Below are 21,073 nucleotides of genomic sequence, written 5' to 3'. Positions count from 1 at the left end.
GACTTTTCATTATAAGTAACTTTTAATGTTTCTCTCTTCTTCAAATTGAAAGCTGCTTTATAGAAGATGTGATGTCATTTTCATCTTTGATTTTTCCCACAGTGCTTTGCAAAATATGTGCTGAACTGAACTGAGACAGGTTCCCATAGTAACACTGTGACAGGTGAAAGACTGATTTTGAATTATCACTGGATTCTATTATTCCATATTCTCTCTCTTTTTACATTATGCCTAAATTGCTAGATTCCAAGTAACCATCAGTGTTTGTGATAGATTAGGTAACTCTTCAGAAATATTTATTCTCACCTCCTCACTTCCATAGGAGTAATATATCTTCCTGCCCCACTGGTCCTGATTTTGGCCATATGGCTTGATTTGCATTTGCAATGCGGTGGAGGATAGTCTCCACCATTTTTAACTTTGGGTTCAGTTCTGTGATTTGCTTTGGTCCATCCTATGTTAGCAAACATGGAGTGACAGAGACTCCTGAAATGTTCTTATACACTTGGACTTGTGCTCTTGGGTCTCAGTCATTGCCATAAGAACATGCCCCAGACAATCTACTGGTTCAAGGAAGAGAGTAAGAGACTCCTGGAGCAGAGCCAACCATAGCTGAGTACAGCCTAAGTTAGCCACCCAACATCTCCCCCTTCCCCTGCTGATTTGCAGATACATGAACAGTAAATGCGTACTGTTTTATATCACTAAGGTTTGTGATTATTTGTTACACAGTATTATTGTAGCAATAAATCATGTCCCTGGAAAGGCAAAAAGGAAATTCTCCCTTTCAAAGAAGATTGGATATATGAGAAAAAGAAGGTGTATCTCGCTTGAAGTTTAATACCTCCCCGGAACACATCCCCTCCCCCTCACAGCCCTCCTTGAGGTTCCTCTCCTTCATTTCCATAACAATATACATTGCTAGGGCTCTAGCTACTTTCTGACTGTACCTTGTCACTCCTACTCTCCTTGTGTCTTATCAATAGACATTACTCAAAATGGTGCTTCTCTTCATGAAGTCTTCTTCTCTCCTGTAAGTATCATTTTCAGGGACTTGTATCACTCTCTGTGGAAAACTCCCACACTCTATCCCCAGTCCTGGAATTTTCCTTGCATCATAGCCACTGAGTTCTAGCTGCCCATGGGCTGTGTCCAGTGGGCATTCCCCAAACACCTCTCACACAGGACTCCCAAAACCATGGCCAGCAACTTCTTCAAACTTACTCTGTTGTTTCTTCTTTCTTTTCTTGACCATCTTCTGGGCCATCCGTACTCAAAAATCTCAGGCTTAAATAATTATCTTTCTCTCATCAAAGCACACTCCAGATTTAATAATGCCAAATACTTGCAGGTGAAATGGACATGGCTTGGATAAGCACTCAAAGAGAGTTATGTACGCTCATGGAGTTTCTAAGTTAAAGGGATACTATTTGGAATAATTTTGTAAAGCAGAGTGACTCTGGTAATGTGACTTTGCCTTGAGTGTGTTCCCTAATTTTAGAATTTTTTAAAGATTTTATTTATTTCTTTCTTTGAGAGAGAGAGAGTGCACGCGGAGACAGCTCATGAGTAGGGGGAGGGGCAGAGAGAGAGGGATGAAGAGAAACTCAAGCAGACTCCCTGCTGAGCACAGAGTCCCACTTCGAGCTCCATCTCATCACCCTGAGATCATGACCTGAGCCGAAATCAAGAGTTGGACACAACCGACTAAGCCACCCAAACGACCCTCTAATTTCAGAATTTTGGTCATGATATTTTTCTTGAATTGTGAGCCAGGCGGTGATGGACAGAAGGTGGAGCCTCAGCTATACAAAGATTGAGGGAATCAGTAACGGTTTTGGTGGGGGAGAAAGCACATAGGAAAACTGCAGCCATTCCCACTTTGATTATCAAAATTAAAGGCTATCTCTTATCTTGTGCCACCATTCAAAAATCAATGACTAATAAAAAATGCAAGCAGTATCAACTCAGACTGGCAAAACAAGGATTAAAATTTACCATGCAGAACACAGTCCATCAAAGTTTTGCAACTAGATTTCTTTTTCTCTTTAAAAAGAGTATCACACCACCAGTTTTCATACAGGCATTTAACAAAGGCCCTCTGAAGAGACCCTGGGTATTGGTCTTGTGTTGTGTGCTTTATTTACTCATTTAATAAAATTCCAGGTTTCCTTCAAATCTGGATGAATTTCTATCACACTGTACACTACTGAGCAATGTTCTATCAAGGATAGCAATGAAAATTCTGAGCACAGCCTCCAGGGAGAAGACACCTAGAACCTATCCGAGCCCCTTACCAAGTTGCCGAATTAAAACTGACTCAGAGAATATTTACCTGGTAAACTGAAGGAGTGAGTGACGACTATGTTCACAGAGTGTGGGGGCTGGTTTATTGACAGAACAAGTGGCTAAGTCTTCTTCCAGGCACCCAGTGTCAACAGTGCACACACATTTTCACATTTTCACGTTCCATTAACTGCAGAATCTGGGGTTTTATATGTTTATTTTTACTGTGTGGGATATTTCAGCTCCTATGCTAGCCAAGTCTTTTGCGCAAATGGAAACTGGTTAAGCTTTCTTCCTGACTTTTTTCCCCAACTAGTTTCCCCTAGTTCGTTACCCAAAAAAGTCTTCAAGTCTAGACCAAACTTTATTTATTTGGACATATCAATATTTAGCTGACTATAATGATGGGGAATGGCAGGAGATTTTCAGAAGTGTGTATGGGGTGAGGGGGACTGGGCAGAGGGAAGATGACTTGACTGGAGTAGCACTGAGTTGAAAAATCATATTGGAACAGTTACTCTATACCTATAATAGAGCACCCTCCTTCACATACCACTTGGGGTCAGACCTAAGGTTAATATTTTTAAGACAGTATTAAAACTGGACAGCACACCAATATCTTGCATTTTACATCATATATAATATGGAATTTATATATGTGGATATACCCACACATATATATGTATACCTATGTAATATTGGGGAAGGTGGAGCCATGGGAAGAGAAGAGATTCTAAGAAAATATAGTATCTGGAACTAAGGTACACGAGAGAGATGAGACTGAGCACAGGGCTCCTGGGGATCTGAAGGAAGCTCCAGTGTCTTGGACACTTGAGAGGTGTGGGTGTAGAAGGAGGCATAACCAATGTCGCCAAGTGCCTTGACTGTCCTGCTTAGGAACCGGCATTTAGTAGAGAAGGTAGTGGGAAGCTCTTTACATGGTGGAACAAAATGACTCAAGGGCTGTTTCTATGTCGCTCTCAAAAGTGTGAAGAGAAAGGCTGGATGTACGTGCAATGCTAGAAACAAGCGGATCAGTCTGAGACATCTGAGGCAGGCATCTAGGTAAGAAACGGTGAGGACATACACTTAAAGTAGCTTCCTTTTATAAGAAATAATAAGTGTTGGCGAGGATGTCATAAAAAACGAACCCTCGTGCACTGCTGGTGGGAATGGCAACTGGTGCGGCCCCTGTGGAAAATAGTGTGGAGGTTCCTCAGAAAGTTAAAAATGAAATTAGCATATGAGCCAGGAATTCCACTCTGGGTGTTTACCCAAAGAATATGAAAACACTTATAGGAAAAGATATACGCACCCCTTTATTTATTGCATATTTACAATAACCAAGTTATGGAAGCAACCTAAGGGTCCATCCACAGATGCACGGATAAAGATGTGGCTTATGCACACAATGGACTATTACTCAGCCATGAAAAGAAGACCTTGCTATTTGTGATGACACGGATGGGACATGCTATGTTGTGGGAAATAAGTCCGACAGAGAAAGACAAATACCATACGATTTGACTTATATGTGAAATCTAAAAAACAAAACCAATGAACAAATGAAAAGCAGAAAGGGACCCATAAATACAGAAAACAAACTAGCATTTGCCAGAAAGTAAGGAGGTGGTCACAGTGGGTGAGGGGGGAGTGGGAGGTACAGGGAGGAAAGGTGGGGAACAGGGAATCTGGTCAACAGTATTGTAATAGAGTGTTATGGTGACAGATGGGAGCTACATTTGGGATGAGTTTAACATGTAGAGCTGTGGAATCACTTTGTTGTAAACCTAAAACTAAAGTCACATTGTGTGCCAGCTATGGTTCAATCAAAAACAAAAAAAAAAAAAAAAAAGAAGCTGACTGTTTGATTGTTTAAATAGAGGGAAAAATACAATGTACCAATTCCAGTTGTTTTTTTTTCCTGTGATTTAAATATATTTGTGATTTAAATATATTTAAGATTTAAAAAAAGGTAGCTTCCCTTTCTACCGGTACTTCAAGAAAAGTTTCCTTTGGAAAGCTATATTCAAAGTATTCATGTGATTTTTCTGAATTGCCATTACATAAAAAAACACATGAAGCAAATGGGGGTCTTTTCCAACCTCTGACTTACATTAAAAATCTCCCTATATATCTGTCTGTATATACGTGTGTGTATATACATTCAAATTGTATATGTGTGTATGTGTGCACAGGTGTCTATGTGTGTTTATGTGTATATACATATGTGATCTTTAATCAGCTTTTGACCAGAAATTTTTAAATTATGTGATAAAAGTTAACATACCTATGAAATGAAGAAAAGTGCAGGTATCAGAAATGATGTAGAATGTGGCTATCATATTTGGAAAATATAGCTTCATAAGTAAGTTCAGTAATGTGAAAGAAAGTATCTTTCCATTGATATTTTGGGGGGATTATAAAAAGAACCAAAATTTTATAAGGTATTCCTATTAAATTAACTTTAAACCCATGAATGAGGGTAGTAGGCAATAAAATATTTTATTCAACATTACTTTTATGATAATAGCATAGACAATTTTAGTATATGAAGTATTTTACAAAGATGAAAATTTCTATTTGATATATGCATTTACATTTTATATTTATATTTAATATTTTTATATTTGTCTTTAATAAAATAATTTGTAAAGCCATCTTATACTTAAACTTCATACCAAAAAATAAATAAAAACAAGCTGCTTAAAGAAATTCTCAAAATTTAGTTCTCTTAAATAATAACTGAGGACATAAAGGGGGTAACCTCTTAATAGAGTTATAGATGAGATTTGAGATCCAAGGCATTTCTTTGTTCAAACTAGAAGAAGATACACAGTAGAAACTAGTTGCCAAGACATGGTCTGACAGATTCTGGTGTTTAGAGTACAACAGAAATCATAACTCAGTTTTGCAACATTTCTGTTAGATTACACTTACAATGTAGAAGTGTAAGAAAAATAACACCAAAGGACCACAGCATTGTAAACTAAAGACCAGGCAGAGATTCCATTTTAGTCATTGTTTAAGTCTTTCCCATTCTCTTTCATAAAAACCTGTCTCTAATTATCATTTTTCTAAGCCCCTTGATCAACATGTTAATTCGGGAAACAAAAAGGAAGCACCCTGAGCACCCAGATGAGTGTTGGGCACATAGTAGGTGCTCCATATACATTTTTGAATGGAGGAGCAGATTCAAATGAGAATTCTACTCCCTGATTTTCATTTCACACTCCAGTTTTGTTACCTTACATGGATGACATGATCAGGACCCAATTCTCCAACTACAATATTCTGGTCCACCTTTGTATGCCACCTGGCCATCAGCTCCCCTGGGGTGGCAGATGGAAAGACAGTCTCCATTCTGAGTTAGGCAGGTGATAGGACAGTCCACTGAAGTCAGCTCTGCTGTTGTACCGCCAGCATTTGAATTATCCTTGCCCGCCCCACCCCACCCGAAACAGTGGGGTGCTATCATTTCTATGACATCCTAGATAGGGAGACACTTTCATATGATGCAGAGCATGAGTCAAAGATAAACAGTAGGAAAAGTCGAAATGAAAACCAAGAGAGGTTTCACCCTCTGAAGTCAGACCTGTAAATGCTGACTTTAATTTTTTTTTTCTACATTCTGAATTGATGATGATTTGACCAACAGAACACAACCAGACAGGAACCTACAACACCAGCTCTGCTAAACTTACACAGACACAGAGGAGCTGGCCTCCTCCAGAACAAAATTAGAAGAGCAATTAAAATGTTCATCTTCCCTAAAACGTCTTCTTTAACAAGCTGCCCTTATCCTGAGAAAACCCCACACAGATCACCACTCATGAGATGTGATGGCTCTCCATCCCTCCAGCACATCAGAAGTCAGATAACAAAGACGATTCCAGAAGTCAGATAAGAAAGACGACGTTAGGGCGCCTGGGTGGCTCAGTCAGTTAAACGTCTGCCTTCTGCTCAGGTCATGATTCCAGGGTCTTGGGGTCGAGTCCCGCATCGGGCTCCCTGCTCAGTGGGGAGTCTGCTTCTCCCTCTGCCTGCCCTTCCCCCTGCTCGTGCGCGCTCTCTCTCGCATGCGCGCACGCAAAAATTAAAAGAAAAAAAAGATGATCCCAGGACATCACTCCGGACAAGCCCAATCACACTCTCAGGAAAAGCAGTATTTAAAAAAACTTCTATGGGCGCCCTGATGGGCAAAGAAACTAAGAACAACTATGTCTCTAGGAAACCACTGTAAGTGTGGAAGTAAGTCACCTAAATGGGTGACACATTAGTTCACGCCTTTATTCACTGATCCAGTCATTCAACAAACATTTATTTGCATCTATCGTGTGATAGTAGCAATGTGAGAAGATGCAAAGAAGTAAGAATATTAACAATACCCCCACCACCACCCAGCTTAATGAACATTCGGTAGAGTACCAAGGCTAGGTTGATGGGCGTGTAACCTGTGCAGCTGTATGGGGCCCTCAGCTTAGAAGAGCCTCATGCTTGGCTTTATATTCTGCCATCCCCACCTTGAAATTCTTGATAATTTTTAAACAAGGGGATTATCATTTTTATTTTGTACTGGGCTCTCGACCAGCCAGGCCTGGGATATCGAAACTCAAATATGGCTGACCCCAGTGGGACACACTGTCCCACTTTCTGCTTCTCCCCGTCCACCAACAGCATCATTAACACAAGTGAGGGAATCTTAGTTGATAATGGGGGGTTTCAATGCATCATTGCTGTGCTAAAATTCATCAACTATTTCTTTCCTTCTTACCACCTGCTCCTCTCTTCCCAAGCTTGCCACCATCTTTTCCACCCTCCAAAAGGTTGCTATCTTATAGTAAAGGCCAAGACAGGGTAGCAAAGGTGTCATAGGAGTATTTGGGAAGGGTTCTCATACTCAAGTTCAGGAAATGCTTCCTGGACAAGCTGAGGGGCTGACAGCCTAATTTTAAGATGGGCTCAGACACAAAAATTCCCTATATCCTAGGTCGAAAGCTAGAAGTGGTCTAGAGAAGACTAGATAATAGCCATATTCCTTCAAAGGAGGAAACAAGCACATACCTCTCAAGCTTCTGGAAGGAGACTGAGCAAGAGGTAAGCCACAGAGGGGGAAGGACATAGGAGCAAGACACCAGAGACAGAGCAGTGTGAGAAAATGCAAGATCAGAACACTAAAGTTCATCTCCATCATCAAACACGAAGTCCCGGGGCTGGCTTCAAGGGGTCACACAGGGCCCCACACTTGAGGAGGGCCTCATACTTGGTTTAATGTTGTACTGTCACTGTCTTGAAATTTTTGATAATTTCTGAACAAAGGGGCCCCATATTTCCATTTTGCACTGGGCTCTGCAAATGAGTCCTACTCAGCACTGTGCAAAATGGCTTGCCCGCACTCTCTCATTTAATCCATGCAAATCCATAATATATCATTTTAGTGTGATTTTTCAAAAGCAGGGTGCATGAGGAGGATGAGCAAGAGACAGAACAAGAAGGTTGAAATAAACTGGACCACCGCAGTCCCTGAACGATTATGGACTCTTTCCCTTTGGGACAAAGAAAACATGAAGAAGTGACATGATGATCAGGGTTGTATTTTAGAACATTTATTATTGTAACAGCAGCATATAAGGTAATTTGGAAAGGGGCAAAGAGAAAGCCATCGAGAAGACATTGAGGTTCATACTTCAAATGTAGGGTAACAGGATTGATAACGAAAATCAATGTTTAACAAGCACTTACTCTGTGCCAGACACGGCACCTGGATTATACCATCCAATCCCTATCAAAACCCTTGAAGGGAGATATTTTTATTATCCCCATGCCATTGATGAGAAAGAAAAGGCAAGGGGACAAGAGACTTTCCCTTGTAACAAGTAACTTGTCCATGGTCACACAGCCAATGAGCAGCAAAGGTTATTATTAATTTAGCTCCAGATCTAGTGATGTAAGCACCAATAAAAATCCTAACAAAGATGTCTTTTTAACTTAAAAAAAAGTTCTGACATACATTTGAAAAAAATTTAAAATATAGTATTAAAGAATGCCGTTGTAAACAAGAATCAAAAAGGGGGCGTTTTAGCAACTTTGGGAGCCCATTATGAAGCAATGCCTCTTAAAAACCTTTGTTCCTGGCTCAAAAACAGAAACACAGGTCAATACAACAGACTGGAAAATCCAGAAGTAGAAGAAAGTGTTTTTAAAAATGTAACACATGACAACATGAGCTTTCTAGAATAAAAAGTGGTAAGAAGAATTACTTAATAAATCAAACTGGAAGAACTATATAATAATTTGGGGAACTGTCCAGGTTAGAGTTATAGTTCACACTGTATACAAAAATAACCTCCACCTGGATTAAGGAGTTAAATACAAACAACAACAAAAAAAATTGAATGACAGAAAAACCAGCAGGAGATGGAATAGAATATTTATCAGATTTGTGAAAGACAGTAACTTCAGCTTTGAAGCAGTGGAATAAATCAAGAAGGAAAAGACTGACAGATTTGAATACATAAAAAATTTAAAACTTCTGTACAATGAAAAAAACAGCAAGACTAAAATAAAAAGGACATTATACCAAAGACAATATTTGCATTTTATCGGACAAAAAGGGCCTTAAAACTCAAACTATATATACCATTCAAATTCGTAAGGAAAACATCAGACCTCAAAATATAAATATGGAAAGTATGGGGAAAAAAACAATGAATACACAGAGAAGCAGAATCAGTAAAGAAAAAAAAAAATACGACATTGTTCAGCCCACCAACAATTAATGCAATAAAACGTAAAGCAAACTTAAGATACGATGTTTCACCTTCTCTGAATAGCATTTCCCTCCACCCTGGCAACACACAGTGTTGCCCCAGTTAGCTGGAAGCCTATGAACTCATTCCTCGCTGGTGGCACTGTAAATGGTTACAATCTTCTTAAAAATCAGTATCACAACACACTGCCAGAGTCAGACTGAAAACCAGTGATTTTCATCATCAGCAATGACATACTGAGCACTCTGTCTTCTAACATAATAAAAGCAAGAGCCAGTGTGAGCATGGACAAGTTCATCCATTACCATTCACAATGGCAAAACACTCTAAGCAACCTGAATGCCCCAAACGATAGGAATGGTTTTATAAACCGTGACACAGGGTGTTACCCAGGGTCAGACCCTTTAAGCTTTTCTTCTCAGAAGTTTTTAGTCCAGAGGGATGGAGAAAGAGACAGGAAGTCACGTGAGGAGAAGCGATGCTAAATGAAAATCATAAAATGATTTCCTTCAAGGTTGTGAGAGCCTGGACGTGTTTATTGATTGAGGGCAGCAATATCTGAGAGAAAAAGAAAGAATGCAAATCTAAGAAAGAGGGAGAGTGAGGAGGGAGGGGTGGGAGTAGAAGAGAAGGGAAGTAGAGGGGTAGAGAGATTGCCCATTGGATGAAGTCCCGGATGGGAGACCCAAAGGTAAACATGGAAGAGTTTGCTGTGGAAATAGGAACTCCTTCCTCTGGAGTAAAGAGGAAGAAAGACGAGCGGAAATGCATTTGAAGTGAAGACAAGGATCGATTTGATCCCTTGAGAATTTCTTACTCAGGTGAGCCTTTCCGGGTCTGGCAGAATCCAGTAGCCGGGACACCAGAGAGGCTGAAGTTCTAGCCCATGTTGTAACAGCATTTCTTAGGTCAGCGTTCACTATGGCACTTCCCAGCTCAAAATGGAAAAATGAGCAAAAGTGCCACCAGGGGGCAGGTTTGGTTCTGGCAAAGGGACTTAAAGATGTTTTGCAAAAAAAAAAAAAAAAATTTCTTTCAGCTCAGCGTCCACTCTTTGTTTTGCAACAATAAATACTGCATTGAGTCCAGGGCAATTTCCTTAATGGTTGTGTTGTGGGTATGAATTTTGCTCCATAAACTCAGGTGTGCATGAAATGTCACAGTACTTTATATCCTTTGAATAAAATTAAATCCAACCTCAAGCCAGGGTCCTACCAGGCCAGACTGAAAGTCAATCTCTGCCATTTTACAGCTCCCACAGTACCCCCGGGGTCCCGCAGAGGTTCAGTGCTAGCGTTTAGTTGACTGGTCCAGTATATGAAATGCTTACAATCCGAACCAACATGATCCCTTGATCCGTGGAGGCTGTGCCATGTCCTTACGTGTTAGAAATGAGCAGACATTCCCACATCTGGAACACACACACACACGCACACACACACACACCCCTACCTCCTTAGGATGCTCACGGAAGGGAGCAGGGAGTCATCCCTATCTGGAGAACTCTTACCCCAGCACCCCTCCTTCAGCCACTTGCTCTCCTGGGCCTGCCTCTCTGCTTCCTCTCTATGCCTCTTCACTAGATAGCTGAGGTTTTCAGAGAACCTAGGAAGACAGATATCCTCAGGGCTCCACAAGTCTCAAGAGAGGCGTGGAGCTCAGAGGCCCCATCTAGTTCTCAGGATGCGGAACAGAGAAGACACAAGAACAGAATTTACCCATCTATCCTAAGTGTGCTGCCACATTTGCCTCAGGATTACCATCCTGAAAACCCTCTTGTTTACAAGTCTGACAGCATGTGACCGTGAGATTTCTTCTTCTGGTAGAGGACACAGAACTTGGGCATCCCTCTTAGTTCATGGCGGGCTGAGGACTGACCATCACACTAACGGCCATGAAAGAACAAAGAGCAAGAAGGGACATGGCCTCACTCCAAGGAGCTTCCGGTGACACGCACAGAAACAGGTAGTTAAGTCCTGATGAATGCAGGTTAAGAGTTGCAGGCTAAAAGCCAGAAGGCCAGATCCCACTGACAGATGTATATTGCAAGTTTTTTTAAACATTTGCCAACATGCAAAACATCAAAAGCAAAGGACAGTTCACGTAAGGATCTGTGTATCTTGAACAGTAAGACGTGGGACACAGCTCTGCGTTCCTGCCGGGAAGTCATCCTTAGAAGCTGAGTAAAGCCTCCTCCCTTTAGCTGAGGCCACGGCTCTCTGCTCTGCCACACCATTCCCTACCCCACACCATTCCCTATCATATTATGGCCAGTCTACCTCCCTAACTTAGGCTACTTGTCTAGCTTCTATGGGCGCTTGAGTCTGTTACCTCTGACCCAGTACATGAAATAAAATTATACTCAGGACACAGTAATGTGTTCTGGACTGATTAAGACCAAGCTTCTGCCTTTCCTCAGTGTGCACCCTGACGTATTCGGAAATACAGAATTATTTCAGATGGCCTTAGGATTTGAGCAGAGACTAAAGAAACTGGCATATTTAGGCTACCGACTCGGTTCATATGCAATTGCTATGGACAAGGCCAGTGCTACTCCTGGTATACAAAGGAATAGACCCATGCTTCTGTGCTGAACAGTAAACCCGAGGTACAAAAAGATGTTTGTTGAAATGCAGCTTTAACTTCTTTGTTTGGCTTCAGTTTCTATCACTGCTATCAAGAGTACCCAGTGGATTGGCCAGACCCAAGCAGCAAGTGTACACGGGTGTGAGCAGGTGCAAGAAGCCACACACACACCCATTCCTCTTTCAGAACCCGTCTTGTCCTGACCTAACCCCATGAGCTCAGCCTCAGCCTGTAGAGACACCCAGCTTCATGCTCAATTTTAATTTTCAACAGATAGGCCAAGCTCTGAGCTTCTTCCACGGTAAATGAGAAGAGTCCATGAGGAGAAGAGTAAATGAGAAGAAACAGCACGGGGCGGGTGGGGTGGGGTCGTAAACAGGAGAGAAAACTAAAAAGAAAGAAAAAATAATTTTTTAATAAGGACATCTGTACTTGTCTGGCTTTCCTGGGGAGTTTAGGTCACTAGCTTTGAAAATTCCTCTGTATGCATCTGAAAATAATGCTTGAAGCCCCAAAGACCAAAAAAGCAATAAAAGTAAATAAATTAATAAGAACAACAATCCAAAAAATGTGTTCTGTGTGTTGAACAATGTTATTGAATACAAAAGAGAGCTCATTGGGAACTCGCCCATTGTGCATGCATATCCAACAAGAATGTTGTTAGGATCTTTTGTTGGTTGAAACTGTATAAATACAATGGAGTCTAGCTATCTAGAAAGACTATGACTTAAACTAGGGAAGAACAATGAGCCTAAAGCCATGAAACATTCAGAGTATCCCACGTCCTTTAGCAGAAGGGACAACCCAGCTTCCCCAGCTGATTTCTTTCTCTTTTTATTAAGTTTTATCTATTTATTTGAGAGAGAGAGAGAGAGAGCAGGAACAAAGGGAAGACAGAGAGGGAGAAGCAGGCTTCCCGCTGAGCAGGGAGCCTGATGCAGGACTCGAACCCAGGATGCCGGGATCATGATCTGAGCCAAAGGCAGACCGCTTAACCCACTGAACCACCCAGGCGCCCCCCAGCTGATTTCTGAAGAAGGTCATGCTTACACAGGATGCGCCCAAGTGGCTCCTTGACCCTGAGCTGCAGAATGACACAAGCAAGAACAAACTGGCTACAACTAGTAGGATATCTGACAAATTGTAGTTAAAACAGCTCTACCTAAGAGGATACTTAAAAAGGACAGCATTTATCTCAGTCTTAATGGTTTGGGGAAAGAAAATACAGTATCTGCAAGACCTAGGAAATTCATTAGTTAAGCGTTTTCAAAATCTACATCCCAGCCACTATCAGAACGAGAGTCTCTCAAGTCACATTCAGAAATACTTCATGTAAAGGGCATGTCTATATTAGACTCTCCCTAAATATAAATTTTGAAGAAAGCACAGATTTAAAATGAGTTCCATCCACGAGGAAACAAGATTTTTGATGAATATATTATAAATGCTATATCACATTGTTAAAAGAGAGATTCATCCTTGAAAATTAAAAACAAAACACTGTTGCATCATCAAAGAAAGGGTTGTTTTTAGTTCATAATCCAAAAATGAGTGATTGGCTATACCAATGTCAGAGATGGTGATGGAAAGAAAATTAGAATCAGAATTCTCAAAAATATACAGATGCTCTCAAAATGTGTATGAACTCTTATGCACATACATGAACACACGTGCAAGAAATAAATGGAGCAGAGCAGGTGGGGCACTGAAGCCCCGCCCACACCCCCAGGAAGTGGCCTTTTGGGTATCTTTCCTGAGAGGCTTCCAAGGAAGCCCATCACCCCACCCAGATTATGCAGTCTCATCTTCAAATGCTGTTAATCAGAAACCTGCCAAGGAGAATGGTAAATTCCCTCTAAAGATATCTGGAATAGCATATCAAGCTATATCACCAAATAAGCAATAAAACAATGCACCCATCAAGTAGGTTCTAAAAGATTTATTTTTCTTCTACTGTTGTGGAGAAAGGAGTCTGTAATAAATGACTAATATTAGTCACAAATCTGCAGGTCAGCAAACAACCACAACCAAAAAAGCCTGAAAATGACCACGCATGAGTACAAAAAGACAATTTACTAATTACTTTTAAGAATGTAAATTCGGTTGGCACGATGCAGAATTATTTATGAAATGTTGATCGAAGAGGAAATCTGCATCAGAACATTGAGTAATGATGAGAGACAAAGCAAACTGATGGAATTTTCAAGTATATTCTCTGGGTCTTATGCTTCCCGGTTTATCTCTGCAGAATCTCCCTCACTCCCTCACCCTCCATTTCGAATCCCTGGTGTGAGGCTTCTGAAGAAACACATGGACAGAAACTTATTTGGGGCAGTCTCTTTAGAGAGGAAAGCATAACTCTACCACGATGCTGGAAACTCCTGGGGATCCCTGGAAATCGTGCTGAAGATCTCAACATAGACCACCAGCAGCATTGCTTCTGAATCTAAAATCAGTGCAGATAGTGTGGGTGTTTTCGTAAGCAGAGAGAAAGAGCGCGAAGGGAAGACAAATTATATGCTACATCTGGGAACAAGTCAGGAGAGAAAATAGTTTGTGAACTCATTGATTGAAATATGGTATAATCATGATGTTTAAACAAGACAGTCCCCTGGGGTGTAAGAAGAGATTAGAACATCTCTAAATAATTCAAATTTTAAATTTCATGCTTAAAAGTGATTATGTTCATCTTTAAATGTACATAGTATATTTAAAAGTAATACATGTAGATAATTTCAAAATAATAAACACATATTGGGGTGAATGCTCAATTTATTTTATTATTTTATTTTTTTAACTGTTAGCAGATGGTGGGCAATACCTGGATAGCCTTTGCGTAGGTAAGCACTCAAGGAACCCGATGGTTTCATGAGGTCAATTACTCTGTACTTTGGTTTATTATTATCATTGCTGTTATTACCGTTTTCACGAAGGCAATATATGTTAATTGTAGAAAATGAAGACACTACAGAAGGATACTAAAGAAAGGAAACATCACCTATAACTCTATCTCTAAAATATTTTGGTGCCTGTTGTCTGCCCCTTATCTAACCATATAAGCAATAGTTTGTATGTATGTAAGTATCCGTGTACATATAAACACATGATTTTTCAAAATCGGTATTATACTATAGTGGCTGTTTGTATAACTCATTTTTTATAATTAATAATAAATTATGAATATGTTATTCTGAAACAGCATTTTAATTGTCTATGCACTAGAAATCTGCATATAAATTATGTACTAAAATTTAACCAATTCCCTATAGTTAAATACTTAGATTCTTTTCAATGTCTTGCTATTCTAATACTTGACGATCGGACATGGAGGCCCTTGGATGCCAAGCAGAATGGACTCGATTTTATTCTGTGGACCAGCCACCCTCCAGGGAATGGTACTACACCCCTAGGGAATATTTTGGAACTCTGGGCAGATGTTTTAGTTTTCAAGATGTGCGAGGATTGCTACTGGCGTTTAGTGGGGACCAGAGATGTCACCTGCCCTGCAATGTGTAGAGCAGTCCTGAGCAATTAAGCCTTGTCCCCTGTCTTGCCCAACTTTCAAATGTCTTACTGGAAATATATGAGGTGAGAAGCCTGATTTACCATATCCAAGCCCAAAATCTAACCCAGTTTTACATACACATGCAAAATATTCTGTACCCATTTTTAACAAACACTAAGTTTTCTACTACCGTGCAAATCAAAGAGAAAAAAAAATGTTTCCTTCAAAGCTTTACCAAGAGTTGTGTGCCATTTTTGAAAATGCTATCGCTAATACCACTCTGCACCTGTTATTTGCAACAGCAACATCACCTACTTCCAGAAGTCTGCATCTATAGGTGGCTTACGCTCCCTGTGATTCTAAGAGCATGCGTGAGAATCTTACCCCTCACTTCCTCCTGTCTTCCAGTGCTGTCATGCCCACATATGTTGTAGAGAAATACATACCTGTACGACAAAGATCAGTTCTCCTTCACGTTATACGCAAGGATTTGCATTGCCTTTTACAAAATTAGGGGGAGGTAGGTCACGTTTCTTATTGGTCTCATTTGAGAGTAAAGGAACATCAACAATATGTTTTATAAACAGTGGTCATTGGGTATAGGGGGTTGAAAACTGCTACTAGAAAGAGAAGGAAGCCATCAGAGTCTTCCCTAGGAGAGCTACGTGAGGAAGCCGAGCTGGCAGTATGGAAATGCAGAGAGCAAAAAAAAAAAAAACAAATGGGACAATAGAGATGACATGAGGCAAAGAGACCAGAAAAGAGGCAAATGCAATCTAGGCAGGGAAGGAACGCAGACCTAGAATATCGCGATGCCTGCGAGCATCAGAAGGAAGAGCATTTTACAGAGGCCATCTTGAAAAGAGAAGTGACCGGGCGCCTGGGTGGCTCAGTTGGTTAAGCGACTGCCTTCGGCTCAGGTCATGATCCTGGAGTCCCGGGATCGAGTCCCGCATCGGGCTCCCTGCTCGGCGGGGAGTCTGCTTCTCCCTCTGACCCTCCCCCCTCTCATGTGCTCTCTCTCTCTCATTCTTTCTCTCAAATAAATAAACAAAATCTTTAAAAAAAAAAAAGAGAGAGAGAAGTGACCCAGGGTGCCTGGGTGGCTCAGTCGTTAAGCATCTGCCTTCGACTCAGGTCATGATCCCAGGGTCCTGAGATTGAGCCCCGCATCGGGCTCCCTTCTCCCTCTCCCTCTGCCCCTGCTTGTGTTCCCTCTCTCACTGTGTCTCTCTCTGTCAAATAAATAAATAAAATCTTTAAAAAAATAAAAAGAGAAGTGACTGGAACTCAGTGATCAAATGTAGTGTCACGGAGTGACTACAGAGGGGCTGTGTTCGCAAAAGTAGTCTCACACACGTGCACACACATTCGCCAGCACACACAGGCACACACATTCTCTGAAACTCTGCATTCATTACCAAGTAATCCCTCTCCCCTCCGGCTGCCAAAGGGAAGACTTATCACGCCACTGATCCTGCCATCTGACAACCCAACCTGACACTAGCCTGAATTGGAGGGGCAAAGCTTTATTTGGTTTATTTATTTGTTTGTGATTCTCCATCCAAGATAAACCCCGAAATAAATTTTAAGTGTGCTTCAAGTACATTCTGTATTATAAATCATATACTTGCATTCCCATACTACAGTAAGCAGAAAACCACAAGGATCATCCACACATATATATATATATATATATATGTCTCCACACACGTTCCTTCCTTGTCAAATCCATGCACACACCCACACAAAGAGAGACAATAAAAAGGAAACTAAGAATCTGTGAACCGATGATTATGTGTCAGCAGCATACATGCTTACTAATCAGAAGCGACCCTAACAATTAAAATAGTATGACATTAGACGGGGCAAGAAAACCATGGTTCTAATGGCAACGAAACATTCCAAAATGAAGGAACAGAGAGAGAGTCATGGATATTAACCATAAGATAATCAGTGCTGGAAAATACTGGGGATAGAAGAGAATGTCCCGATTCATAATCAATTTCCAGTTAAGATTAAAATTGTATTATCTGCTTAATTATCTGATTTTAGGATGTATATCCTTCCTCAATTTCAAACTTTTTTGAGAATGGATAATATAACTATTTCTTTAAATAAAGGAAGAGTGAGTCAAGAAGATGCCCAGATATAATGGGACTGTTTAGTTTTCCTGATCCATGTCCACGCAACAGTACTGAGTCAGTAAAACATGAATAACACATTCTTGATTGCTTTTCTTAACAATGGAAAAGTGAGAAGAATGGCAACCAGATCTTTCTCAATCCTGAGCAATTATTCCCCCACGTCACCAAAGAAAAGAAAGAAAGAAAAGAAAATGTCAGTTGTATTCCATCAAAGTACACAATGTCCCTAGAAGCCTCACTATTAAATTTTCACATTGTCCTTTTTTTTTTTTTCTTTTATGGGTTACTTACCATCTGAAATGCATTCTTTAGCACTGTTCTATTTGCTTTGTGTGACAAAAATGCAAGACAAAGCCCAAGGACTCTGTTAACTGCCTGAAATCGGTAATGAAGGGTTTTTCTAGGCAAAGGAATGGATACCAACATCCCTCCCTCTGCTTCTCTGCTGCGGGATGTCAGGTTTGACGAGGGGTAGAATATGTATATATTGGGTATATATTATGCCACAGTTAGGAGGCTTAATGAGCCATGAAGAAACAGAAAATGTCTTGAAGCTAAGAGGAGATGCTGCAGGTGAGATTATAACTGGTCATGGCTTAAAGGCCATGGTCTTCCCTCTTCCTCTTAATTAGCCACAAATTCCAAGCTCCTTGTCATGAAAGACAAGGACCCCGTGACTGCCCCTTTGCACCCATGTGATCTTTGAATCACACCTTCTTCTCTTAAGTCTCTAGGTCATCATGCTGTGATTCCTCCTGGAATCTACTTCTCTACAACTGACCCCTAACTGGCTTCTCCTGATTGTTCAAGACTTAGCTCTCATGTGTCACACAGGGAGGTAGATAACCTTTCTCTCTGTAATCAGTGCAAACAAGGTTCATCTCCATCAGGGCCCTTATTAGTTACCTTGCGATCCTCCCCTTACTCATGTGTCTCCCGACTTACGAGCTTCTTGAGGGCAGGGGCCAAGTTTTATTGATGTCTGTATCTCTAGTGCACAGCACAGTGAGTCCTCAGTGAAGGTTTGTTGTTTGCCTGACTGGGAAGTAGAGTATGGCCGTTGCCTATAAAATCTATTAATGGTATCACCGATTTTCCCACAGAGGATAGGGAGAGGTTTGCAAGTCAGAGCTTGTACTAACCAGGGCCATGGAGGTAGCTGAGCTTGAAAGGGAAGATGCTAGGGGCAGAGCATGACTCAACTCTGATGGTTCTGACTCATTGTGAATTCCCACTCTCCATGCCATGGCCACACAATCCTCAGGGAAAACTCCTGCTGGTTTGCTTCAATATCCACGGTGTCCACACAGCAGGAGCATGGGAGCAAGTGGTGTTGGCTCACGAGACTTCACAGTTCTTGGAAATCTGGTTTAGGGGCAGGGATTTAGCCAGCAGGACCATGCTAGGAGAGGTGCAGGGGAGACACAAGGAGTCCCTAGAGCTTGGGGCTTCTCCTCCCTTGGGACTGTTAGCCCTCACCAGCCTTGTGTGAAGAGACTTTCAAGCCCAATTGGTTCTATGATCAGTTGAAACCCACTGCTGGCATCTCTTTTCTTGTTTTTATCACATAAGCCCCCTGGGCAGAAGACGCTTTTGTTGGTGGAAAGCACAGAGGGCTCACACTCACAAAGGGTACCGGATTTAGACTTTTAACATTATCTCCAAGTGAGGTGATACAAGCAGTCCCAGACACACACTGGTGGAGTGGAAAAAAAGAAGCCATTCATCATGGAACTTTAACCTTGAATCCTCTCGTCAGATCATACTTTCTGAAGCGCACCGGGGGATGAGTCATCAGATCATACTTTCTGAAGCACACCGGGGGATGAGGACATCTACCACATCCTATAGCTATCTGGCAAACAGCACCATTATTTGGAATTCATATGTGGATTAAGTAAGTTACGTTGTTTAAACGTAAACAGTGTTGGCAACGGTCTGGCCTTTCAGTACACTAGGAGCCACTTCTCTCAATCTTTGAGAGGTCTTACAAGTACAGGACTATTCATAGGATCAATAGACAATGGGAACAGTATTATTTCATCAAAAGGAAAAATGTAGTTTACTACATTTTACTTACCAAATTAAGTTTTGCCCAGAATTCAGGTCCTTCTTCCATCTCTCTAAGGCTCGGTGGAATGTACCAAAAGCAAATATTGGCATATTCAGGCTGAGGATTAAAAAACAATTCGAGAGGTGCTTTGTTAACCTATGATTAATCTTAGAATGTAATTAAGCTCTTAGCTACTTTTTTTAGGAGTTGTCACATGTGTGTTACATTGATAACAAATCAGAGTCTGATAGAGTTAGACATTCATTCTCCTTTACTTCTGATAACAACCGATGGGGAAATGTTCTTCTCAGTTGGGTGCACCTAGAAGGTGCTCTTTCCTCCAGGTAAGGGATGAACACAAGATTGGGAATAAACAAGATAAAGTTGAAGCTGCCTCAACCAAGCTCTGACCATTAGTTAACACCTGATACACATATGTCCAGGGATGCTCTGGTTCCTCTCTCTTCAACCCTCATCAGTAACTTATTTCTTACACCACCATCTTTCCAATAATTCCTTGCCTACTTAAGGTAGCCAAAGGTGTCTTCCATTACCAGCTATACCTGACAAATGGAAAATCCCCGTTATCTATGAGTTGATAACACACACCATACTGTGCTCTTGGCCAGGCCATGGTGCTGAAAGTCCAACCCGAGGAGTTACAGGCAACATTCCTTAAGGCAAGAGCAGTACACCAGACTTAACCAGCCCTGTTTTGACTCTAGCCAATACTGTTTTGGGAAAAAGAACATCACCTTGACTCTTGGTTCTCACATCTCAGCATCAGTCTCAAGTATCAGTAAGGATGTGAATCGGCTAGGACGCTTGTTCAAAACAGATTCTCAGACCCTGTGTTCAGAATGCCCAGATTCTGATATAGTTTGCCATAGAAAAGGCTGGAGAACTGGCATTTTATGAAGCATCTCAGGTGATTCTGAAATAAGTAGTGCATGGTGTACTTTTGAAAAACTCTGATCTAAAGTGGCCATAGCCCAATCATCATCTCCAGTAATCTGTTTTGGTTAAACATGGGATAAACCTTCCAGAATAGGCTCTAGTCTAGCTATTGTCACATAGACAAAATTTTCCCCACTACACACGTGTCATAGACAATCACAGGACTTGTATTCATTGACCAGGTGACTTGGGAAATTATGATGGGGGCTTACAAATTAGATACACAGGAGAGAGAAGTTATTTAGGAAAGATTATAGGTCATGCCTACCCACTCAGTAGCTTCCTCATTTGATTCTTAGCAGTGACAGTATTTGATATAAATTCCATTTTTCCACACAAACACAGTTTGTAGGTAATAACCAATGTTATAATAGTTCTCAGGAGCCATCAGAATTATACTCCAGTATCACTATAAATTTTCCGAGTATTTCAGAAAGATGAAACAATTATCATCTTATATCTTAAAATCAAGACCAGTACTATATAGAGTTCTGATTCTAGTGGATTTTAAATCACAAGTGAATGCCCAGAAACATTCCCAGCTCAATAAGATAAGTTCTTTAACTTTTGAAATTTGGAACAAGCTTACTGGATTTGACAAAAAAAAAAAAAAGAAAAAGAAAGGAAAAAGAGCCAAAAATCTTCAAAATACAGAGTAGTTCAAAATGGAGTACTATTTAATTCAACTCAATTTCTGCAAACATTTATCATGAGACTACAATACTCTATATACAAATTCACACAATTTATACTTGGATTTCTGATATAA

The 21,073-nt window shown here is 40.8% G+C and overlaps 1 protein-coding gene across 1 annotated transcript in view; it reads right to left on the bottom strand.

Moving 5' to 3' along the window:
* GADL1 (glutamate decarboxylase like 1) overlaps positions 1-21,073 on the bottom strand; it is a 169,461-nt gene that overhangs the window by 34,478 nt on the left and 113,910 nt on the right. The window contains exon 14 of the mRNA XM_027585487.1: positions 19,375-19,464. Coding sequence (XP_027441288.1) covers positions 19,375-19,464 — 90 coding nt within the window. The remainder of the gene's footprint in view (positions 1-19,374; positions 19,465-21,073) is intronic.

The sequence above is a fragment of the Zalophus californianus genome, chromosome 1 (genome assembly GCF_009762305.2).
Source record: "Zalophus californianus isolate mZalCal1 chromosome 1, mZalCal1.pri.v2, whole genome shotgun sequence".
NCBI lineage: Eukaryota > Metazoa > Chordata > Mammalia > Carnivora > Otariidae > Zalophus > Zalophus californianus.
This window is presented reverse-complemented; position numbering and strand designations above follow the sequence as displayed.